We start from the raw sequence: 26,910 nt of genomic DNA, 5'->3' as shown, positions 1-26,910 counted from the left end.
GTGAGGTAACTGCAAGTATTGGAGAGGAAATCCTGGGAGAGAAGGTGCGCTAATACAGGCTTAAAGAATACATATAAATTAGCCACATTATATCAAAACTCATATACATTCTGGGGAGGAGGAGAATTATGGGGAAAATTACAGCTAGTGAGTGTGATAAGATATATCTAACCTATTCTGCTATTGCACTACATGTTTTGTTTGTCTTGCAAAGGCTAGCAAGACAACAATATGACACAGTGGGCTGGCGATACACCCCTGGAATTCATTTATTTAAAATAAGTCGGGTGATTTTTATGTATGTGTGAGTTTGTCAAGATATTTGGAAATCTTTGATTTTATGTAATGTGAAAAATCTTATTTTTATAGTTAAAATTGAGTAAACCATCACAATGCCTTTGGTTACCTCAAGAATGGAATCGGGAAATTGCTTGATAAGTTTGATGTAGGTTTTACTAATCTTTCCTAAACTGATAAAGTTTTGAGTCTCTAAACTCAAAGTCAATATCTCCAACTGTTTTAGCTTTGAAAAGTGTTGGACTTTTACAGTTTCCTTACTGCTATGAATTATCCAGTAATATTAGGTATTGCCTTTATGTCAAGTTACAGCGCAATAATTGATTTTCTGTTTGGAAAAACTACTTCCTAGGTTATATTTTCATAGCTAACACTTATTACACTTAGATTTCCAATCCTGAATGTTTTGAAAGGTAATGGGAATAGAAAATTCTTTTAAAACAATGTGGATTGTATAACTTTTAGCATATCTTCAGTGCTATATATTACATTACAGTTTTTATTTTAATAGACCCTTGGTGCTATAAATGTAAAAAAATGCATTTTATAATGCAAGTTGAAGAAATTCCATAGTTTTGTTTTTTAAAAAGTTTCTGATGTACTGCAAAATTATTGTAAGCAAGTATACAGTTATATATTTTTTATAAATGTTCTTGTATGTTACATCTACAAACCCATTATATGTTCTCTTTCAGTGGTCATAATTTTGCATACAGTTTCTTAAAATGATAACATCAAGTTTTAAATATACTATATGATAATGAAATAGGATACATTTATGGTGGTAGTTTGGTTCTGAAAGATTAATCAAATTCTCTACATGATGTGGATCTGAAGCAAAACCTTGGTACTTTTGCAACTTATTACCCTGATATTTAAGGGAAAAGGGAAGGCAGAAAGTAGCATTGGGAAACATTTATTTTCAAAAACACAATTTACATCTCTAAAAGTGATGCTTCTCATCTTATTAATTCTGTTATCCTATAAATATAAAATTCTTATTGTTGAAAATTATTTAAAAAAAAGAGTTTCATAGTAAGGCAAGTCATTAGAGCTTGAGTTTATGACTTTAAAATATTATTTTTTTAAAGCAAATATAAAATAATAAATTACTCTGTGTACTTTTTCACTAAAAGATACATCAAATTAATTACAATATATAAAGTATACCTAATGTTTGTGTGTGGTTAGTCGCTCAGTCCAGGCTCCTCTGTCCATGGATTTCTCCAGTCAAGAATACTGGAGTGGGTTGCCATGCCCTCCTTCAGGGGATCTTCTCAACCCAGAGACTGAACCCAGGTCTCCCTCATTGCAGGAAGTTTCTTTACCTACTGAGTCACAAGGGAAGCCCAAGAATACTGGAGTGAGTAGCCTATCCCTTCTCCAGGAGATCTGGACTCAGGAATCAAACCAGGATTTCCTACATTGCAGGTGGATTCTTTACCAGCTGAGCTACCAGGGGAGCCCATAGATAACTACAAAATATATATCATAGATAACTATAAAGTATGCCTTGTATCTAAAGTAATAATTATAGAATATTGTCACCAATCAAGACATTAACCAGACTAAAATAATATAGCAAAACTCCCACTTTTAAATGATTTTCACTTTTATAAATGAATTGGAAACAATTTAGTAACAATATCAGTCAGTAAAGTTCAGTCGCTCAGTCGTGTCTGACTCTTTGCAACCCCATGAATCACAGCACACCAGGCCTCCCTGTCCATCACCATCTCCTAGAGTTCACTCAAACTCACGTCCATCAAGTTGGTGATGCTATCGAGCCATCTCATCCTCTGTCGTTCCCTTTTTCTCCTGCCCCCAATCCCTCCCAGCATCAGGGTCTTTTCCAATGAGTCAACTCTTCCCATGAGGTGGCCAAAGTATTGGAGTTTCAGCTTTAGCATCATTCCTTCCAAAGAACACCCAGGGCTGATCTCCTTTAGAATGGACTGGTTGGATCTCCTTGCAGTCCATGGGACTCTCAAGAGTCTTCTCCAACACCACAATTCAAAAGCATCAATTCTTCGGCACTCAGCGTTCTTCACAGTCCAACTCTCACATCCATACATGACCACTGGAAAAACCATAGCCTTGACTAGATGGACCTTTGTTGGCAAAGTAATGTCTCTGCTTTTGAATATGCTATCTAGGTTGGTCATAACTTTCCTTCCAAGGAGTAAGCGTCTTTTAATTTCGTGGCTGCAATCACCATCTGCAGTGATTTTAGAGCCCTCAAAAATACTCCAGTAGAATTAACAATTTAAAAAAGTTCTTTGATATCATATTAAGATAATTATTACTCAGAGATAAGATTTTATTTGACTTTAACTTGTTTTTCTTCTATAGTTCGACAGTTTCCAAATAAAATCACTTCCATGGAGTGGTGGATGAGAGGCTGGTGAATTTTTCCTGACCCCCAGAATAGAGAAATATAAAATAAGGAAAATGTTGAATATTGGAGTCTGTAAATATATCAGAGAATTGATGCTGACTCAATTGGAAAAGACTCTGATGCTGGGAAAAATTGAAGGCAAAAGGAGAAGCGGGTGGCAGAGGATGAGATGTTTGGATAGCATCACCAGCTCAATGGACATGAGTTTGAGCAAACTCTGGGAGATAGTGAAAGACAAGGAAGCCTGATGTGCTACAGTCCATGTGGTTGCAAATTATCAGATACAACTTAGCTACTAAACAACAAGGATATGATGAATTACCTGGAAGACTAGAGAAAAAGAATTTAAGTTAAAAAATTGATTGATATCTGTTAGCGGAAGATCAACCAGTTTGTGAGATTTTCTAAGTTGAGAATCACTTTTTACAGTATCAGGGGATAAAAAATAAAAATTTGATCTTTATCTGTATAAAGTGTTTTTGACAGTTCTGTGCCATCAACTTTTTGACAGCTTGAGTGCTCTGTGAAAGAAAGTCAATTACACTATTAATTCAATCATAGCATGATTAAAATGTACAATATCTACAATTAAATGAATACTTGTAAAGTAAAAACTATATATATGTGCATAAGCAGATTTTGGTATATATGTATGCATGTACATGGGATTTTAGAAATGTTTTACATATTTATTTATTTTTACTTTTGACTGTACTGTGTCTTCATTGCTGCATGGGTACTACTCTCTAGTTTGCAGTATGCTGGCTTCTCATTGCAGTGGCTTCTCTTGTTGCAGAGCGTGGGTTCTAGGGTGCATGGGCTTAGTTGCCTGGAAGCATGTGGAATCTTTCTGGACTAGGGATCAAACCCATGTCCCATGCATGATTCTTCATCACCAGACCACCAGGGAAGTCCTGCACGTGGGATTTTTTAAACACTAATTTGAGTCACTCTTTGCTGAACTTCATTCTTACTGAAATGATCTTTAAACCAGATCTTAAATGACAAATGAAAATAAAAGTAGAGAATGGGAGGGAGAAATGTGAATGACGTTAATGGCAGGGAGAAAAGTTACTGAACAAGGACAATCAAATCAGTCATTTCTTTTTATTATTAAACTACTTTCAAAGTTTGTATGAACAGATTTGTACTCATAATATACCTACTTTCTTGAAAATTTTGGAAAAGGAAATTCTAACTGTTCAGAGGAGTAGGGTTCCTTACTATTTAATCTTATTCCATTAAATTGTAAGCTAATATTTTACTATTCTATCTTCAGTGAAAATAACTAAATAGATAAATACAATAATATTTTAAATTTGAACCATATGATGCAATATGAAGAAAAAAGCATTGGACCAGAAGTCAGGAGACTGAAATTCTACACCTTCTAACTGTGTGACACTTACAAAATTCATCTAGGTTTGAGCTCCCTATATATTAAATAAGAATTTAGAAGGCAATGGCACCCCACTCCAGTACTCTTGCCTGGAAAATCCCATGGACGGAGGAGCCTGGTAGGCTGCAGTCCATGGGGTCGCTAAGAGTCCGACACGATTGAGCGACTTCACTTTCACGTTTCTCTTTCATGCATTGGAGAAGGAAATGGCAACCCACTCCAGTGTTCTTGCCTGGAGAATCCCAGGGACGGGGGAGCCTGGTGGGCTGCCGTCTATGGGGTTGCACAGAGTCGGACACGACTGAAGTGACTTAGCAGCAGCAGGGGGCTTCCCTGGTGGCTCAGATGGTAAAGAACCCACTTGCAGTGCGGGAGACTCAGTTTTGATCCCTGGGTCAGGAAGATCCCCTGGAGAAAGAAATGGCAACCCACTCCAGTATTCTTGCCTGGAGAATCCCACGGACAGAAGTGCCTAGCAGGCTATAGTGCATGGGGTCACAAAAAGTCAGACACGACTGAAGTGACTTAGCCTACAGGGAGTTTTTTTTGTTTTTATGTTTTCTTTTGTTTTAAAGAGGTGAGGCAGACAGCCAACAATGTCTGTTATGATAACTTTTCATTTCTCTGATAAGACTAAGCATTATGTCCTCTCTTTCTTTTAAGACTTTGAACATATTTATCATAGCTTCTTAAAATCCTTGTTTGCTAACTCCAATATGTGGGTCATGTGTGTATATTCAGTCGCATCTGACTCTGCGATCCCATTGACAGTAACCTACCGTGCTCCTCTGTCCATGGAATTTTCCAAGCAAGAATACTGGAGCGGGTTTCCATTTCCTACTCCAAGGGATCTTCCTGACCCAGGGATCGAACCTATGTCTCTTGAATCTCCTGCATTGGAAAGCAGATACACCACTGTGCCACCTGTTAAGCCCAATATATGGGTCATCTCAGAGGATCAACAGACTTTCTCTGCTTCTTTGTGTGTCTATTCATTTGAATATTTGCCATGCATTGTGAATGGTATAGTTTTGAGAGTATGCATTTTGTTTTCTTCCTTTAGAGAAAGAAGAGTGTTCTAGCAGACAGTTAATTTATAAGTAGACCAGATTGATTTTTTGAGTGTTTTTTTTTTTTAAGTTTGGAACTCTCATGTCTCCCAGCACTGTGAATATTCTACGTCATTGGCAAATGCTCTCCTGTGTCTTCATAGGCATTAAAACTGCAACTTCTGCTTTTACAGATTGCATCCAAGTTCAACACCCTGAAACCATCACAGTGTCAATTTGTATAATTTTGCTCTTTGGCACTTGGACATTTTTCTCTTTCCCTCCTGCACTATATGTTTAAAAATAAATGGGGTTATACTTTATCCAGTATTTCTCTGTATTCAGAACAGGAGGCAGAGTATAGGACAGTTTAGTCCAATGTGTTCCCAGAGGTCTCCTCAAATTAATTTTATTAACTATATCTGTGATAAGTGCAACAAAGGAAGGCATAGCATAGAAAAGAGGAACCTATGTGTCTTTGAAGTAGAGGGGTGTGGGTACCAAATACAAAGATTTCCCTGAAGAAGTGATGTATTTTAAGGCAAGATGTGAAGGTTGGTAAGCAACACTTTATCATACATATGCAAAGTTTCTGAGGCAGGATAGAGCTTGGCACATTTCAGGGCAAAGCTTTATCATTTAAAACTTACAGACTGAAAAAAGCCCATACATCTCAATTTGACCTTATCTAAATGTTGCTTAATTTTCAGTCATAAAGACTTGGTTGTCCTTTAGAAGCAACAAGGCAAATAAAAATATTACTGAGCAAATCTACCAAAGATTCATCAATTTGATGTAGACAGGGTGACGTGTGTATGGATGTGCTCAGTGGAGATTACATTGTGTTTGTTTTCTGTTTGCAGTACTTAGGGTGGTTAATGAATCACTGTATCAGGCCTCAGTGTCTTACCCTTGTGTCTGTGTGTGTGTGAAGTTAGGGACCATCTTTTTTATATAAAACACATTTCTTCAGTTTTCTGAAACAATAATAATTCAGAGTATTGGCAGACAGAGAGCTACATATGCCAAAGTGCATGAATTGCATTATCTCATGAGCCTTACTAATGCAGGAATAGGAGAGCCCCTGAACCTTACTCTACCCTGCTGGTCTTATCATGGATTGTCTGTGCTAGAGGAAACTATGACTTCATATTAGAGTCCTTTCTCCTTTTCTTATCAGTTACAGGGGTGGATTCTTTTGAGGTGAATATTTCCAGAAACACGTGGGTATTTTTGGCACAATCATAGTCTGTTGTTAAAAACCTTGGTTTTTAAAATATTTAATTATTGTAAACCCCAGGCACCAATCAATCAGAAATCCAATGACTGTGGATGGCTCTGTTGGCCTGTGCAGCTGAGTAGCAGCCCTGCTTATCAGTCTATTTCACCAACTGCTTCAACCTAGTGAAGGATGCTTTTGATTACTGTGGTATTACAGCTCACTATTATTCATGTTGAAACAAAGCATTTCAAAATAAATTGATGTGCTTTTCATATGGGGAGGAATATTAGTTGTTATTTTTTTGGTGTCAATTACTAAGCAGTTAATAATCATGGTGAACCTCTTGAGGTCACTGACAGAATCCTCTTAATCTCAAATCATCAATCACCCTTGCTCTGCTAGACACAATGTGGATGTTTTCTGTAATTGTGAAAGGATGCCATTGGTCTCCCTCTTGTTGAAATTCAAGAAAGAACCAAAGTTTCAAGTAGAAAACAAATGGCTACTTTTATCTTCTAAGTACACTTCTGCATATAGCCCATTCTTAACTATCTGAAATAGCAGTGATCCGTAGATATATAAACATTAAACTGTAATCCTCAGATCCTCAGTAATTTCCTGAAATTGAACACATAGAACTTTACACAGGTGTGGTTTCTGAAAATTTTGGTTTCAGAAGCTTTAGTCTCTGAATGGGTGGTTTCAGTCTTTATTGATGTTTACAGCATGATTGAACACAGAGGTTCAAAGAAACAGCAATCTAATTAAAAGGAATTATAAAACTGTTATTTTAATTATTGTATTTTAAGAGTGGTGGGGAATTTGGCACCGTGGGTGGTGGTCCTGCAATACATAACAATTCACCTTCCAGAAAATTTTCTGTGTACAAATGAGAGTTATATGCATAAATGATTACAAAGAATTATGTTTTATTAACTTTATTATTGCATTCATTTATTCAAATTCAATAATACAGTTATTTACTGAGTCAGCCTAATATGAGTCAGACACCAGATGAGTTCACAACTTAAAACCTGATAAATCTTTGAAAATTCTGTGATAACTAAAATAGTATTATTATACACACTGTGACTTCTCATTTTTATATTTTATTTTACTCTTATTGTTCTAAGACACTAAAATAAAATTTTTAAAAAGTTAAGAATGATTGTATGTTTTACTCCAAGTTGTATGTAATTAAGTGAATCAGTCATATCACTTAATTTATTTTAAAAGTGAAAATGTAAGTGATTCTTTGTAGTTACAGGTATTTTTTTTTTTTCTTTTTGTTCACTTGTTTGTTTTTCACATGAGATGAGGAATCTTGTAAGGACTTAGAGCTCAAGTGCATTGCTTGCATCCACATCTCAGCTCTGCCCCTTGTTTGCTGTGTTGCCATCAGCCATGTACCTTAATATGAGTCTCTTTGAGACTCAAATCCCTCAACTGTGAGGTAAGGATTATAATACCTCAAAGAGTTGTATGAGTACTAAATGGTTTAGCATATATGAAGTCCTTACAGCGCTACCTGAGGTACATTAAGTATTATATATATATATGTGTGTGTGTGTATACACATGGATATCACCAGGTGGTTAACACCAAAATCAGATTGATTATATTCTTTGCAGCTAAACATGGAGAAGCTCTATACAGTCAGCAAAAACAAGACCAGGAACTGACTGTGGCTCAGATCATGAACTCCTTATTGCCAAATTCAGAGTAAATTGAAGAAAGTAGGGAAAACCCCTAGTTCAGGTATGACCTAAATCAAATCCCTTATGATTATACAGTGGAAGTGAGAAATAGATTTAAGGGACTAGATCTGATAGATAGAGTGCCTGATGAACTATGGACCAAGGTTCTTGACATTGTACAGGAAACAGGGATCAAGACCATCTCCATGGAAAAGAAGTGCAAAAGAGCAAAATGGCTGTCTGGGGAGGCCTTACAAATAGCTATGAAAAGAAGAGAAGTGAAAAGCAAAGGAGAGAAGGAAAGATATTAGCATCTGAATGCAGAGTTCCCAAGAATAGTAAGGAGAGATAAGAAAGCCTTCCGCAGTGATCAATGAAAAGAAATAAAGGGAAACAACAGAATGGGAAAGAGTAGAGATCTCTTCAAGAAAATTAGAGATACCAAGGGAACATTTCATGCAAAGATGGGCTTGATAAAGGACACAAATGGTATGGGCCTAACAGAAGCAAAAGATATTAAGAAGAGGTGACAAGAATACACGGAAGAACTGTACAAAAAAAGAGCTTCACGACCCAGATAATCACTCACCTAGAGCCAGACATCCTGGTATGTGAAGTCAAGTGGGCCTTAGAAAGCATCATGACGAACAAAGCTAGTGAGGGTGATGGAATTCCAGTTAAGCTATTTCAAATCCTGGAAGATGATGTTGTGAAAGTGTTGCACTCAATATGCCAGCAAATTTGGAAAACTCATCAGTGGCCACAGGACTGGAAAAGACCAGTTTTCATTCCAATCCCAAAGAAAGGCAACGCCAAAGAATGCACAAATTCCTGCACAATTGCACTCATCTCACATGCTAGTAAAGTAATGCTCAAAATTCTCCAAGCCAGGCTTCAGCAATACATGAACTGTGAACTTCCAGATGTTCAAGCTGGTTTTAGAAAAGGCAGAGGAACCAGAGATCAAATTGCCAACATCCGCTGGATCATGGAAAAAGCAAGAAAGTTCCAGAAAAACATCTGTTTCTGCTTTATTGACTATGCCAAAGCCTTTGACTATGTGGATCACAATAAACTGTGGAAAATTCTGAAAGAGATGCGAATACCAGACCATCTGACCTGCCTCTTGAGAAACCTATATGCAGGTCAGGAAGCAACAGTTAGAACTGGACATGGAACAACATACTGGTTCCAAATGGGAAAAGGAGTACGTCAAGGTTGTATATTGTCACCCTGCCTATTTAACTTATATGCAGAGTACATCACACGAAATGCCAGGCTGAATGAAGCACAAGCTGGAATCAAGATTGATGCCGGGAGAAATATCAATAACCTCAGATATGCAGATGACACCACCCTTATGGCAGAAAGTGAACAGGAACTAAAAAGCCTCTCGATGAAAGTGAAAGAGGAGAGTGAAAAAGTTGGCTTAAAGCTCAACATTCAGCAAACGAAGATCATGGCATCTGGTCCCATCACTTCATGGGAAATGGATGGGCAAACAGTGGAAACAGTGTGAGACTTTATTTTTGGGGGCTCCAAAATCACTGCAGATGGTGATTGCATTCATGAAATTAAAACATGCTTACCCCTTTGAAGGAATGTTATGACCAACCTAGATAGCATATTAAAAAGAAGAGATATTACTTTTCAACAAAGGTCCGTCTAGTCAAGGCTATTGTTTTTCCAATAGTTATGTATGGATGTGAGAATTGGACTGTGAAGAAAGCTGAGCGCTGAAGAGTTGATGCTTTTGAACTGTGGTGTTGGAGAAGACTCTCGCGAGTCCCTTGGACTGCGAGGGGATCCAACCAGTCCATCCTAAAGGAGATCAGTCCTGGGTGTTCTTTGGAAGGAATGATGCTGAGACTGAAACTCCAATACTTTGGCCACCTCATGTGAAGAGTTGACTCATTGGAAAAGACCCTGATGCTGGGAGGGTTTAGGGGCAGGAGGAGAAGGGGACGACAGAAGATGAGATGGCTGGATGGCATCACCAACTTGATGCACATGAGTTTGAGTGAACTCCGGGAGTTGGTGATAGACAGTGAGGCCTGGCGTGCTGTGAATCATGGGGTCGCAAAGAGTGGGACACAACTGAGCGACTGAACTGACTTAACTGATTGACACACACATATATTAGGGCTTCCCTGGTGGCTAGTAAGAAAAGTCCTATATATACATTATATGGCTAGTAGGAAAACAGTCTTATCCTGCTTATGTACTTAGGTTGATTCACCTCAGGTCAACTTTTTTTTTTGGTGCAATCTGCAGTACTGTGGGTTCTTAGTTTTCCCAGATCAGGGGTCAAACTCATGCCCCCTGTATTGGAAGCTGGGAGTCTTAACCACTGAATGGCCAGGGAAGTTTCTCAGGTGTTAAATAGCCTGAGAATAGTTCTCAGGTATTTAAATTTGAGAAATTCTCTGGGCCTGTTTCTCACATGAAAAATGAACATACTATGTTTAACTCTTGGTCTTGTTCAGCATTTGAATAAATTAACACACATGCAGTGGTTTGCACAGTACTTGGACTACTGTCAATCCTTAAAAAATGTTAGCTATGACTACTTATTATTTCATTATAAACATAAAGATGGGATAGTAATTAATATCTTACCATTTGAAATGACAATTGTGATTAATGAATATACCTATAAAGACAAATAAACAATTGTGTGATCCAAAAATGTGTTTTCTTTACTGATTATCCAATGTTTTATAAATTGAATAATCACATTTGCATAAATTAACCAAGGAAATTCTGTTTTGTTTGCACCTTTACCTGATCTTAGTGGCAAGCTCCAAGGCAACTCTGTTTTTTCAATTTAGGTTGCCAAGTGACCTTGTCGTTTACTTCAGAGAATAATATACATAAAAGCTATTGAAACTGAGCAAAAGTCCTAAACTAATGTTTCATAAATTTCCTGAGCTATGAGTTTAATTATCATTATTGTGTAGGTTCCTTGGTTCTAATGAATGGAAATAAATTTAGACAAACTCATTAAAAATGACCATTTTCATAAACTCCTCCTTTCATATATTTTTATATCTGCCTCTTAAACACATGTGAAAAACTGTTAATCTTAATATCTTTTCTTTATACACACCTTTAATTAAAGTGTGTGAAAGTATTTTTGAAATGCATAATTTTAAAATAATTGTTGATTAGGAGAAGGCAATGACAACCCACTCCAGTACTCTTGCCTGGAAAATCCCATGGACGGAGGAGCCTCGTAGGCTGCAGTCCATGGGGTCGCTAAGAGTCGGACATGACTGAGCGACTTCACTTTCACTTTTCACTTTCATGCGTTGCAGAAGGAAATGGCAACCCATTCCAGTGTTCTTGCCTGGAGAATCCCAGGGATGAGGGAGCCTCGTAGGCTGCTGTCTATGGGGTCGTACAGAGTCGGACACGACTGAAGTGATTTAGCAGCAGCAGCAGCTAGTAGTACAAAATAATAGTTTTCCACATATTACTGTACTAAATATTTAATGATTATTTGATAAGCATGCTCATTACATAGGGAGTTATACACCTTATATTTACTTCACTATTTTCACATAAAATCTTATGCATACTAGTCTTTCTTAATCCACAAAATGGCTTAATACACAATTGATTGATTTAGTAATTTAAAACAATAATTACCAAAGGTATTTTATCCCAATTTTTGCTTTCTTAATCTTTTCTTTCCAGATAATTTTTAAACATTATTTTCAGAAAATCCCTACATGAAATTTCTCTTTCAGTGATTTCTTTTGGCTTTCAAAATTTTGAAAGGGTTAAATAAGTGTAAACATATGGTTATTGTGTGTAAATTGAATTTCAGTTGGAGAAAAAAAAGCACATTCTGAAACAATGATTCTCATCGAATCTTACTACTGCTACATATAAAATTGAACCATTTAATAATTTGGACAAAAGGCTTCAGAATTTTCAGACTAATATGAGGAAATAATGAGAGTCACAAGGAATTTTTTTCCAGCTCACTCCTAACATTGATCAGCAGCTTGGTAAATTCTGCTCTGAATATGCTACATAGTAATTTTTGTTCTTTTTTTTTTTTTTTTTTCCTGTTAGGAACCTTTCCCTGAAATTAGCAAAAGACATTGATCAGGAAGCCAGATGTTCCCATATCAGGAGAGTGCCTAGCAGTCCATCTTCAGATTGGCCCCTGCCAAGTGTGGAAGAAAATGGAGGCATAGATTCTCTGCCATTCAGACTGATGTTACAAGACTGCACGGCCGTCAAGACATTATTATTAAAGATGAAGAGAGTTCTTCAAGAGGTAATGGTCTGCTGTAAGATTAATGTTTTTACTGCTGGTAAATAGTGAAGTCTGTAAACCTGGTTAGTCTCTCTTCTATCAATAATTAACTGCATAACGCAGGGCAGGGGTCAGCAATTCTCTTGGAACTTAGCCTTTCTCATATGTCAAATGAAGTGTTTGTAGTTCTGTTTTATAAGGTACTCTTCAACTTAAAGATTCTAAGATTTTGCAGAGAAACTGAAAAGAGAATATACTGATACCTAGTCTTGGGAAGGTTAGATAAAGAAAAATTGGCATCAGTTATCATTATGTTTGCTGCTGCTAAGTCGCTTCAGTCGTGTCCGACTCTGTACGACCCTGTAGACGGCAGCCCACCAGGCTCCCCGATCCCTGGGATTCTCCAGGCAAGACTGCTGGCGTGGGTTGCCATTTCCTTCTCCAATGCATGAAAGTGAAAAGCGAAAGTGAAGTCGCTCAGTTGTGTCCGACTCTTTGTGACCCCATGGACTGCAGCCCACCAGGCTCCTCCATCCATGGGGTTTTCCAGGCTAGAGTACTGGAGTGGGGTGCCATTGCCTTCTCTGATCGTTGTGTTTATATATTATTAAAATCTGTTTAGAGACCTTTCAACAGGATTTCACTTTGATGATATAGAGATGTTGTATGATACCATAAAACTAGTTTATTTAGTCATTTTTTTCAAATAACTATTAATCTAATAAAATCAATCTTAATGTTTGACTGATTTTGCCCTTTGAATACAGCTGCCCTCTTGCAGCCTATGCTCAATTAGATAATGAACTAGTTAGTAGAATACTCGGGGAAGTCTTTGATCTTTACATCCAAGAATTGACCACTATTTAGGATCCAAGTATGTTATGGTTTTATTTTTGTAATTAAAAGTTATTTTCTTTAGAGGATTTCTATAAAAGTGTACACAATATTATTTCAAAGATGTGAAATGAAAGGGCCAAAATTTTAATAACTTTCCTCTAGTCGGTCTGAATTCAGAACAACAGTGGGATTTCTGACTCCCAGTGTGACTTTTTATTATATCCTATTATTATTTAATTTATTTCTCATTATTTTTAAAAGATATTAATAGTGTGAGAAGAGAGAAATGTAACTGTTTAGTATGACTGGTATAATGGCTCCTTACAATGATGATCAGGTTGTACTCCTTTTTCTAACAATGACAATAATAATAACACTAGCAGCTACCACTAGAGGCCAGAATTGAATCAAGGAAAGAAAGGAACTTAAGGGAAATGATTGTTATAGACTACGGGGGACATCCAGTCATGTGCTTATGTTAGCTATTAAAGTAAATACTGGAAGAAATCTCTGCATTCTGTACCAGCTTATACCACCAGGGTAGTTTTGTGTCTGGAATCTATGCAGTTGTGTTTAGAAGTGGCATGTTAAGCAGTTAAGCACAGACATTAAAAAGGTTAAATTATATATGTTTATAATGAAAAAAATTGTATTTTTAAAAGGTAATTAGTACTCAAAGTTCTACATTTCCAACTAACTTTACTATATTTTCTGTTTAATTACACTTGTGAGCTTATTTACGTATTTACATCTATTGAATCTTTATGTGGAAATAGTATATAATAGTGCTGTACATATTTCCCAATTGTAGATTTATTTAAGTCACTTTGGTAGCTTGAAATCAGCCATAGGGGAGTGTTATGCTACAGAAATTGGCATACACTACAAGGTAGGGCTTTTTAATTTGTGTGTGTGTGTGTGTGTGTTCAGTTGTTTGGTCATTTCCAATTCTTTGCGAACCCGTAGACTCCTCTGTCCATGGGATTTTCCAGGCAAGAATACTGTAGTGGGTTTCCATTTCCTTGTCCAAGAGATCTTTCCCGCTCAGGGATCGAACTTGTGTCTCCTGCTTCTCCTGCATTGAAGGCAGAGGCTTTACCTCTGTGCCACCTGGGAAGCCCTCAGTTTTAGTGAGCTGCTGTTACATATTTACCAGCACACCACTATATATATGACTATATAGTTTCTATATTGACAGCATGTTTTTTCTGCTCTACTCCAGGCTCCCTGACCATTTGCTCGACATATATTCTGAACCTCTTTGAACAAGGCAAACTTAATAACTGCTGTTATACTAAAAGATATTAATCTCAAAGTCTGTAACATTCAAGTATTCAGTTTTCTACCTCTCTCTTTGGTCTGGATTTTAATTTTAAAAAATCAATACAAGTGAAAAGGAAGTAAAAAAAAAATGATAGGAAGAGTCAAGGGCCTTTCTTAGGGTACTTAATTTTATAATTTAAAAATGCAATGATATTCATTATAAAGTCAATATTCAGAATATAATGAGATTGTTTTCTTCTGTTTTTCTTCATAAAATAATATTTGAAAAAACTGAAGAGAATTGATATTTAAAATTGATGTAAAATGAGCAATAATTATATCTGTTTATTAAACCTATTCAGAAATCAGGGAGTCTTACTCTTTATTGTCAGCAAGAAAAGCAATATTATTATATGATTAGCATTGACATCTATTCTAGTAAAAAGATATTCATAATAGATGTCTTTAAAGAAAACTGAAATATTCTCTAAGCCAGGAATTTTTAAAGGGTAATTTACATTTCATTGAATTTAATTCCAACTAATCATTTTAGATTAATACTACCTTTTTTTTTTTTTTAGTTTTTGCTTGCTTGCTTGTTTATTGGCCATTAGGAAATACATATCTGCATAACATGGCAAATCTGTGAGCTTATATTAATAGTGCAAGGTGTCTGAAAAGGATGATTGCCCCTGAAGAAACAATACTCCATTCTTTTTGTTGCCTACCCTTCAAATGACCCAGCTCTTTATAAGGTAGGGCCACTTCCCTACATCTCAAGTTCATTGTATGATTTCCAACAAGTTCTATTATTATCATTGTTACTTTAATTCTAATTCTAAAGTTCCTCTTCAAAATATGGGGATTAACTTATTTTGGAAACTATATTTTCTGAGTAGATGCTTAAGGTACCGTGAATAAAAATTGCTCAGAACCTGCAAAATATCCACTTCCCTGACATCTCTTCAAAATAGACATGGGTTTACTTTAATAGTTTATTTCTATTGACCTATTTGTATGATGCTTACTCAAACTTGTATATAGATAATTTTTAACTGAAAATATCCCAATTATTTTATTTTTAAGATAAAAAAGTGATTAATGAGTTTAGTATATTAGACTAGGAACTGCTCCTATTTGATATTTTTCTTAATGCTGCTCTGTTGACATCTTAGATTTTAATTCTAAGATAAGTCAAATGTGCATCATCTGACATTTGTCTCACACTACCTATTTAACTCCCTCCTTTGGAGATCATTTGCTATTACAACCCCGAACATCCGTGCCTTCATTTAAAATGGAATAAAAGAAAAAAAGCCTCGCTTTAGGCCCTAAGAAATTCTATTTTTCTTTTTTTAGTATTAATGATTTTTTTAAAGTTTCTCTCTTATAACAAGGAAGAACCTTATAATTTTTTTCTTCCTTTTTTGTTATATTTTTTCACATAATCCCATTACTTGTAGTAAAATAAAAACTTTAATACAGTTATCTACAGAAATAGTTTTTGTTCTGATGTTTCCTTTCAGTTTGGGCTTCCCTCTTGGCTAAGACAATAAAGAATCCACCTGCAGTGTGGGAGACCTGGGTTGGATCCTTGCTGTGGATGATTCCCTGGAGAAGGGCATGGCAAAGGACTCCAGTATTGTTGTCTGGATAATTCCATTGACAGAGGAGCCTGGCGGACTACAGTCCATGGGATCGCAAAGAGTCCAACACGACTGAACGACTGGCACTTTCACTTTCACACTTTCTGTTTACTCTTTTGTTTTTGTTGTTCTCTTATTATAAAATTTATTTGTACTGTATGGTTACTGGCCTAGAAAACTACTTGGAAGGGATTTTAGGTGCAATGTGTAATTTTTAGTAAGAAAACAGTTGGTAAGCATGTTTATGGGCCTTCCCTGGCTGTTTAGTGGTGAAGATGCTGCGCTTGCACTGCAGGTGCTGCGGGATCAAAACCTGTCAGAGAACTAAGATCCAACATTCCACGCAGCCAAAAATAAGTAAATAACCAGAGTAAGAATGATTATCCAAGGGTGTTTGCAATGCCCCTCCACGCAACACCATGGGCTTTTTAATTTAATAAATGAGTATTGGGAATGTGTTTAACAAATTTCCTGAATCATATAGGACATTTCTTTAAAGTTAGATGAGTGTGAAACAAAGTAAAAAAAAAAATGTTGATATGATCAGACAAATCTAACAGTAAGATTAAATTAGTGAAAATCAGTGAATTATTTGTTTAAAAATCAGTGTAATTTACAAGCTTGTTTAGTTGACATGAACAATTGAGTTTGCCAATGAAGAACTCTTACCTATTTTCCCTTTTTTTCCTCAGTTATCTAGTAATTCAAACTAATTTATTGTCTTTTAGAAATAATAATGGGAAACTTTCAAGATAATTTTAAGCATGGGCTTCTTATATTTTTTGTTTTTAAAATATGATATATAAATGCATAACAAAATTTGGAGTGTTTTGAACTTCACCATAAATTGTTCAGTGGGAATTTTTTAAATAATTTTTTGTTTTAGCACGTTTTGTTGAAATGATTTCAAAGGTTACAACAGCAATTTTGTAAACTGACATTTTGCTATCAGAAAAACCCAAAGCAAATGAAAAGCATATAGAATAGGAACTGTGACAATGGATAATTAAAGAAGGAGAAAAGTCACTGTGGAGAGTCATAAAGTAAGAAAATTCACTGAAAGCAAGCAATTACCCATGTAAATCTAGGTGACAACCTAATAATTTGACTGCTTTTTATCTTTTGAAAATAAAATTACAAGTTTCTGTTACTTGCTTTATTTTTATTTATTTTACTTAAACAAAAATTTGTTTAAGATGTAAACTGGAAAAAAGGTAGACCATGAAAACTACAAATGCAAGAAAACTAGAGTGACAGTGCCCATGTCAGGCAGATATAAAGATATCAGTAGAATCAGTGCTATATTTCATAATGATAAAAAGTCATTTCATCAGGAAGACATGACAGTCATACCCGTGGATGTCCTATTTATGTAACTTGTAAATATATGTTGCAAAATTTGACAGAAGTAAATGAAGAACTAGGTAAGTTCACAATCATAGTTGAAGATTGTAAATCTCTTTTCTCAAAAATTGATAAAACAACCAAAAATCAGAAAGTCTCAGAAGATTGAACATTTTTAATCTTTCAATAATGATTAACTGAATTGTGTATAACAGAATTATACCAGTTTTTCAGTGTATGTGGAACATCGCCAAGATAGTATATGCTGAATCAGAAATATCTCAGTAAATTTCAGAGGTAGACATCTATGCAATATAATTTGGAGAACAGTGGAATTAAAGTAAGAATCAAGAATGAACAAGTAACTAGAAAAACAGCAAATATTTGTATATCAAAACAGCAAACTTCTGTACACCCCATCAGTTCAGTTCAGTTCAGTTCAGTTGCTCAGTTGTGTCCAACTCTTTGCGACCCCATGAATTGCAGCATTCCAGGCCTCCCTGTCTATCACCAACTCCCGGAGTTCACCCAAACTCATGTCCAGCGAGTCAGTGATGCCATCCAGCCATCTCATGCTCTGTCGTCCCCTTCTCCTCCTGCCCCCAATCCCTCCCAGCATCAGAGTCTTTTCCAATGAGTCAACTCTTCGCATGAGTTGGCCAAAGTATTGGAGTTTCAGCTTTAGCATCAGTCCTTCCAAAGAACACCCAGGACTGATCTCCTTTAGAATGGACCGGTTGGATCTCCTTGCAGTCCAAGGGACTCTCAAGAGTCTTCAACACCACAGTTCAGAAGCATCAATTAGATCAATTTAAAGATCAGGGAGATTTTAAAATGTTACAAATGAGATGATAATGATAATAATACGATAAATTGGAATTTGTGGGACATTGTTGACATATTCTTGAAGAGAAATTTATAACTTTAAAAGTTTCTTTTAAAGCAATAAAATGTCATAATTAATTATCTAATTTTCTCTTTAAGTATCTAGGGAGAAAAACAGTAATCTCTAAGGAAGTAATAGAAATAAATATAAAAAATCAAAATTCATGTAATTGAAAACAAACAAATAATAGAAAATTTGCATAGTAATCAGATTGGTTCTTTGAGATGTTTAAAGAAATGCTGTAGAAGAAAAAAATTAAACAAGTAATATAAATTACTAATAGCAGAAATAAATTTAAGGGGGAATAATCACTACAACTGGGAAAGGGAATGTCTACCCACTCAGTACTCTTGCCTGGAGAATTCCATGAACAGAGGAACTTGGAGGTCTATGGTCCACGGGGGTTGCAAAAGCAAACATAACTGAGTGAATAACACACACACACACACACACACACACACACACACAAACATCACTACAAATCTTATGGGAATTAAAAGGATAATAAGGGATTGTTATAAACAATAATATGGCAATAAGTGGGCTTCACTTGTGGCTCAGCTGGTAAAGAATCCGCCTGCAATGCGGGAGACCTGGGTTTGATCCCTGGGTTGGGAAGATCCCTTGGAGAAGGGAAAGGCTACCCACTCCAATATTCTGGCCTGGAGAATACCATGGACTGTACAGTCCATCGGATCACAAAGAATCAGACACGACTGAGTGACTTTCACTTTCACTATGGCAACTATGACAATATGTGTGAAGATCACAAATCCCTTGTCAAATACAACTTTCCATAAAGACCAAGAATAAATTAAAAATAAGGATTGTCCAATTTCTATTAAAGGGATTGTCCAATTTCTATTTTTATTAAAAAAAAAACTCCCCATAAAATCTAAGTCCAGGAGATTGCACTGGTGCATTGTGTCAAATATTTAAGAAACACATAAGACTAATATGCAAAAAAGTTCAGGAAATAGAGAAACAGAATATACTTCTCAACTGTTTGATGTAGCACACATAAAACTATTTATAATAATCTTCCAAAATCTTTATAGGTAAAAAGAAATCACAGAAAAAATTCTCATATGTGTATGTATATATATGTACATATATATATAGCGAGAGAGATGTGGAAGTCTTTTAAAAGTTATTAAACAAAATTAAGCACTATAAAAATATATGTATGACCTAATTTGTTCTATTTCAAGAGCACAAAATTTGTTTAGCGTTCAATAACCAGTCAGTGTGATTAGCTATATTAATAAGCTAAAAAAAGGAAAGTATATGATCATATTAATAAGTAAAGAAAACACATTTGAAAAGATTGAATATCAGTCTAGTGTTAAAAAAAAAGAAAAAACACACTAGTAGTAAAAGGGAACTTCTATTCTTACAGCTAATATCCATACTTAATGAGGCAAAACTGAAGCTTCTAGCTAATACTATTAGCAAAGGAAGAATCTCCACTCTCTCTACTTTGAATGAGCATTGTGCCAGATGTTCTAGATAGAAATAGGCAAGAAAAAGCATAAAAAAGATAAATATTGGAAGGAAAAGATAAAACTACCTTTATAAGGAGATGCGTGGTTGTTTATATAGATATCCCTAAGGAATTTATGAAAAAATTAATAATAAACCTAGTAAGAATAATAAGTGCATTAGCAAGATAAAAAATACAAAGATACCGGGTTATAATAATATTATCATTGTTCCATAGCAAATTATCTAGTGGACTAAAAGATACATTTGCTGTCTCATATGTTTTGTGGTCAGTAATTTGAGAGCTGTGTGTATACTGCTGCTGACTGAAGGCCTTTAATGAGGTTGTAATTGAGATGTCAGCCATGACTGCAGTCATGTAAGTGTGACTTGATTTGCAGGTTAATGTAATGTGGCAGGAAAGTTTGGGCTTCCCAGATGGTGCTAGTGGTAAAGACCTCCCTGCCAATGTTGGAGACCTAAGGGACGTGGGTTCAATCAATCCCTGAGTCAGGAAGATCCCCTGAAGTAGGAAATAACAACCCACTCTGGTATTCTTGCCTGGAGAATCTCATGGATAGAGGAGCCTGGCGGACTGCAGTCTGTGGGGTTGCATGAAATCGGAAACAACTGAAGCCACTTAGCATGGCCAGAAGGTTTCAGTTTTTCACTGCCAGAACCTTACTGCCTTACCATATGGGCCACTTCACTGAATGACATGGCAGCTGGTTTACACCAGAGTATGCAATCCAAGAGAGAGAGAATAAGACAAAATAAATATCTTTTATAACCTAAATCAGAAGAAACACGATATCACTTTTGTAAAATGTATGGGTTACGCAAGGGCTTCCCAGGTGGTGTAGTAGTAAAAAAAATCCACCTGCCAATGCAGGAGACACAGAAAACACAGGTCTGATCCCTAGGTCAGGAAGATCCCCTGGAGGAGGAAATGGCAACCCACTCCAGTATTCTTGCCTGGAAAATGTAAGAGGCGTCTGGTGGGCCACAGTCCCTGGGATTGCAAAGAGTCACGCATGACTGTGTACACATACACACACATTGATTAGAAAGACCAACCTTGATTCAGTGAGGGAGGGCACTTTATAAAGGTCTGGATACCAGGAAGTAAGCAACATTGTTACCCTTCTCATCAAAACTACTAATGAGATCAGATCAGATCAGTCGCTCAGTCGAGTCCGACTGTTTGCCACCCCATGAATCGCAGCACACCAGGCTTCCCTGTCCATCACCAACTCCCGGAGTTCACTGAGACTCACATCCATCGAGTCAATGATGCCATCCACCCATCTCATCCTCTGTCATCCCCTTCTCCTCCTGCCCCCAATCCCTCCCAGCATCAGAGTCTTTTCCAATGAGTCAGCTCTTCGCATGAGGTGGCCAAAGTACTGGAGTTTCAGCTTTAGCATCGGTCCTTCCAAAGAAATCCCAGGGCTGATCTCCTTCAGAATGGACTGGTTGGATCTCCTTGCAGTCCAAGGGACTCTCAAGAGTCTTCTCCAACACCACAGTTCAAAAGCATCAATTCTTTGGCGCTCAGCCTTCTTCACAGTCCAACTCTTACATCCATACATGACCACAGGAAAAACCATAGCCTTGACAAGACGAACCTGTGTTGGCAAAAAAAATGTCTCTGCTTTTCAATATGCTATCTAGGTTGGTCATAACTTTCCTTCCAAGGAGTAAGCATCTTTTAATTTCATGGCTGCAGTCACCATCTGTGGTGATTTTGGAGCCCAGAAAAATAAAGTCTGACACTGTTTCCAGTGTTTCCCCATCTATTTCCCATGAAGTGATGGGACCAGATGCCAAGATCTTCGTTTTCTGAATGTTGAGCTTTAAGCCAACATTTTCACTCTCGACTTTCACCTTCATCAAGAGGCTTTTTAGTTCCTCTTCACTTTCTGCCATAAGGGTGGTGTCATCTGCATATCTGAGGTTATTGATATTTCTCCCGGCAACCTTGATTCCAGTTTGTGTTCCTTCCAGTCCAGCGTTTCTCATGATGTACTCTGCATATAAGTTAAATAAAGAGGGTGATAATATACAGCCTTGACGTACTCCTTTTCCTATTTGGAACCAGTCTGTTGTTCCATGTCCAGTTCTAACTGTTGCTTCCTGACTTGCATACAGATTTCTCAAGAGGCAGATCAGGTTGTCTGGTATTCCCATCTCTTTCAGAATTTTCCACAGTTTATTGTGTTCCACACAGTCAAAGGCTTTGGCATAGTCAATAAAGCAGAAATAGGTGTTTTTCTGGAACTCTCTTGCTTTTTTCCATGATCCAGCAGATGTTGGTGATTTGATCTCTGGTTCCTCTGCCTTTTCTAAAACCAGCTTGAACATCAGGAAGTTCACGGTTCACATATTGCTGAAGCCTGGCTAGGAGAATTTTGAGCATTACTTTACTAGCGTGTGAGATCAGTGCAATTGTGCGGCAGTTTGAGCATTCTTTGGCATTGCCTTTCTTTGGGATCGGAATGAAAACTGACCTTTTCCAGTCCTGTGGCCACTGCTGAGTTTTCCAAAGTTGCTGGCATATTGAGTGCAGCATTTTCACAGCATCATCTTTCAGGATTTGGAATAGCTCAACTGGAATTCTATCACCTCCATTAGCTTTGTTCGTAGTGATGCTTTCTAAGGCCCACTTAACTTCTCATTCCAAGATGTCTGGCTCTAGGTCAGTGATCACACCATCATGATTATCTGGGTCGTGAAGATCTTTTATGTACAGTTCTTCTGTGTATTCTTGCCATAATCCAACTTTTGGCTTTCAGTGATCCATTTCTCAGAGTCTATACTCAAAGTATAATATAGTCTTCACGCCCTCCAAAGGCCACCCAAAGTATCATTCTATTACAGCATAAATTCAAAATACAGAATCTCATTATGCAAAACATGTGCAATTGTAGATAAGCCTTAAGTACAACAACCAGAGTACAGTTCTCCATTTGAAAATCTATGAACTAATGTATAAGCTAGTAGTTCCTGGATTAGGATTCAAAACCCGGGAAAAATTCTCCACAATTTTAATTCCATCCTCTGTACTCTCGATTCTACCCTTCAGGTTATCTTTCTTTTATTATAAAGTTAGCACATGCTTGCAGCTGCATAGTTTTCTCATCCTTATTTGTGTTTGTGTACATTGGCATCCAAAGGCCTCTTTTAATTTTGTACTGTTTCTGTCCCTTTAATTCCAAACTGCACAGTGTTTCTCTGAATATAACTCTCTTAAATTCTTTATAGATCTCTCGTGAACTTTATTAGGGATTCACTCCATTAGACAAAAACCATATCCATAAATCTCTTCAGGATAAGCGCTTCTTTAACTTGAAATAGCTGATGGACAACCACTTTAAGGTTTAAAATTTTTAATTGTTAAGTTGAGAGCATCTGTGAGACATACTAAAGGTATCCCAAAAAGTACCTTTTGTCTGACTGAACTAGGTTCTCTGCAGCACTATTTTTCACCTTTCAGAATAGCTCTGTATCTAGCAAATAAATTTTTAAAGTAATAAAACATGTTTACATCTGGATTGGTATAGTTTATTGCATGAATTTACATTTTTATCAAAGTTTATCAAATTGTGCACTTAATATGAAAACACATTGAATGTCATCATACCGATTGCACCACGGCCAATGCTTCCATTTTGTGGAATTTCCCTTCTTCCCTTGGAAGGCCTGTAAGTGAACTATGCCCATGTCCATTTATTATATAGACTAAGTTAGGGCCCCACTGTCAATTCTTACCAATTGTTATTAGAATTCATTTTTTTCTCAATTTTATAATAACATAATCAATAACAACAGAAAAACAATATAACCCTGTTTTCATATAAAGCAATAGATCAGGGAGTATACTTTCTTTTTATACTCCCTGAAGAAGCCTTTAGTTTAGATAAGAGCATCAGTTAGATTCACTAAGAATAAATAGGTTTCTAAAAAATAATGCTCTCCTTACATGAGGCTTACCTCTTTATGAGACTATAAACTTGGTTTGGAAAAAAGATAAGGAGAGGGAAGCATATTTCCATGACTCTTTTGCTATTTAAGCAACATTAACTTTCAATAGTCCTCTGGGAGAAATTAGAGAAGATACAGAAAATTCTTTCCTAATTTCTAGCCTTGTTTCACCCACAAAGTCCCACTGGAGAAGGGTATATTAGAATGGTAAAAATTACAGTTGTTTAAAATCATTGAGATGGGATTATCATTTCTGCTGCTTAATAGCTGCTGCAAGTTGATTAAGGTTTTTGAGTCTCCATTCCATTATATGCAGCATTACCAACAATTTTATAGGGTTATTTGAACAATTACATAGTAAAATGTATATAATAAGTTATCACAGTGAAAGTGTGCAGTAAATACCCTTGAACATAAGCTACTAAAATAATCTCATTCATTTGTATGATTAATACTATGACAACATGGTAGAATGTATTTGAGATTTCTTAAACTTGTAAATATACTAGTAAATGTTTTTAATAGGACACTATGTTGTATTTATTGAATGATAATTCAATGCTAATAATTGTTAATAAAGGCTGTACTAGCTGAAACTGAGAGTAGAAGTATTATTGCCATTTATGTTTTTCTGGCATTCAGTTGTGCTAACAAAATTGACCTGACATTCCTTGTCTAAAGAACTACTACATGTTAATGGAATTTCCTGTTTCTTCAGTATGTAAGAAAAGTTTTTCCAAGAGAGAAATAATGATGGACAGACCATGGTAGTAACAGTTGAGGCAGAGAGAAGGGAAAAGATGTATGATGTGTTTTGGAAGTAACGTCAACAGCCATTGCTATGAGTTGCAGTTGAAAAAGCAAGAAAGAAAAGAGAAAAAGCAAGGATAACTGAGAGTTGACCTTTGAGTACTGTGCAGACATTATTGCTCTTTTCTGAGAGTGGGAAGATTAGGATAGGGATAATCTGTGTGAGACACAAAGGGAAATTAGAGTTTTGCTTTGGCCAGGTTGAGGTTGAGATGCTTACTTAGACATGCACATGTTAGGCATCAAATAGAAATTTGAATTAATGTGTCTGTATGACTCAGATGGTAAAGGATCCACCTGCAGTACGGGAGACCTGGCTTCGATTACTGGGTTGGGAAGATCTCCCGGAGGAAGGCATGGCAACCCACTCCAGTATTCTTGCCTGGAGAATCCCATGTACAGAAGAGCCTGGCGGGCTACACTCCATGCAGTCGCAAAGAATCCGCCACAACTGAGTGACTAAGCACAAACCCAGAAAGATCAGGGCTAAAAATAAAGATTGTGTATTCTTGATAATATAGATTCTATTAAAAGCTATGGAAGAGAGAATTTATGCCTAAAACCAGAATGGGATGCTCCAATATTAAATGATCAGGAAAGAAAAAAAAAAATCAATATCCAATGAAAAGGAAAGAAATGCCAAGAGTGTAATATCAAGAAGCTATGGGAAAACATTGCTTTTAAGATAGCCAACTTGAGGAATGATACTGAGAAGTAAATATGATAAGAAAAGATAAACAGTAGATTTGTCAATCCAGTGATTAATTCCAAAAGCGTATTACCCAGGCTTTATAAATTTCAAATATGCAGAGCAACTTATTCAGTTAATTTGTAAAGCAAAATTCTAAAATAGAAATATTTTTTGCAGCTTGTTCTCAGCTATTAAATTATTGGTTTATTTCTTTTCAAATCATTGGTCTATGAATTTTAAGGATATGAAAATGAATAATACACGCCCTGAAAGAATTTTTAAAATATGTTTTAAAGTAAAACATGTCTTAATTTTGGAAGGATATTATATATTTTATTAGGTTAAATAAGTATGATGACCAAACATTCATCTTACATGAGTACCCTCCATATTGAGATATTATTCTTTTCTTTAAAAAACTATTATTTATATTACTTAAAATTGTTATTTATACTGCAGAGGCAATCTAGTATAGTGATCACAGTATACTAGTCTGTGCTAGGACAGGCTGCTCAAATTTGAATATCAAATCACAGTAAGTGAGTATGACTTTGGGCAATGTGTTAATCTCACCATGAAAATCTAGTCTCTCTCTGCAGTGGAATTACTAAGTAAGTGCATGTTTAAAACTACTAGATAATATCAAAGTTTTTCCAAAGTGCTTTCCAGATTGTTCTCCCTTTGGGTATGTGCATGTAATAGAATGCTTTATGTTCATGTATCATCATGTCTCACAAAGCATATTTTGAATACAAAAACCAAGTCACAGATAAATTCATACAGAATATAAAACTTAAAATATATAAACCTAAAAAATATGCAAAATTAAATGACATATATTAAAGACTATATATATATATTTTTAAAAGAATGAGGATGTTAAATGTGATAGTCAAGATAAGATTACATGTATAGAAGCAGTGATTGAGAAGAGGTATACGTGCAATAGGTGAGGCTTTGTGATACTATTTATTTTATATTCATAGTATATTTTCTTATGTGTTTCTGTCAGAGTCATTGCATATGCATGCTATTTTTTTATATATCTTTAATGTTGCCTTAAAATCTCAGTCTTTCCAAATTGTTTGTATTCTGAGTGGCTCCCTGTCTACCACCTCCATCTCCTACAATGCTATTTTCTTCTGTATTTCTCTTCCCATGAAAATTGCAGAAATATTTTGATCATTTCTTTGCCATCAGTGTTTATTTTGGTATTTATTTAATGTTGAACTGAAAATAACGTGGTGAGAAAGGGTATACCAGTCAGCCAGAGAATTCTTTCCTGGTATGTATACCTATGTAATCTGTAGTCATATGTATTATTTTTTTACTTATTAAAAACAAATCACAACCCACAGAGAAGGAGAAGGAACTGGCAACCCACTCCAGTATTCTTGCCTGGAAAAATCGTGTGGATGGAGGAGCCTGGCAGGCTACAGTCAATGGGGTTGCAAAGAGTTGGACGCAACTGAGCGACTAACACTAACACAACCCACAGTATTAATAATAACTGCCACCCTCATTATACCTGAATATAATTCAGATATATTGTTGTGGTTATGTGTGTTATAATCATATTCAATAATTAATCAAATAACCACTAATATGATTTTGCTATGCATGTCTAACTTTTAA

At 36.0% G+C, this 26,910-nt stretch overlaps 1 protein-coding gene across 4 annotated transcripts in view; it reads left to right on the top strand.

Annotated features, from left to right (window-relative positions):
* The window catches only part of CCSER1 (coiled-coil serine rich protein 1), a 1,492,403-nt gene that overhangs the window by 518,716 nt on the left and 946,777 nt on the right, over window positions 1-26,910 (top strand). For all 4 annotated transcript variants that reach the window (XM_027544062.1, XM_027544063.1, XM_027544064.1 and 1 more), the window contains exon 6: window positions 12,146-12,353. In XM_027544062.1, coding sequence (XP_027399863.1) covers window positions 12,146-12,353 — 208 coding nt within the window. The remainder of the gene's footprint in view (window positions 1-12,145; window positions 12,354-26,910) is intronic.

This window comes from Bos indicus x Bos taurus, chromosome 6 (genome assembly GCF_003369695.1).
Source record: "Bos indicus x Bos taurus breed Angus x Brahman F1 hybrid chromosome 6, Bos_hybrid_MaternalHap_v2.0, whole genome shotgun sequence".
In the NCBI taxonomy this organism is placed as follows: domain Eukaryota; kingdom Metazoa; phylum Chordata; class Mammalia; order Artiodactyla; family Bovidae; genus Bos; species Bos indicus x Bos taurus.
The sequence above is the reverse complement of the archived record's forward strand: the minus strand, read 5'-3'. Positions and strand labels throughout refer to the sequence as shown.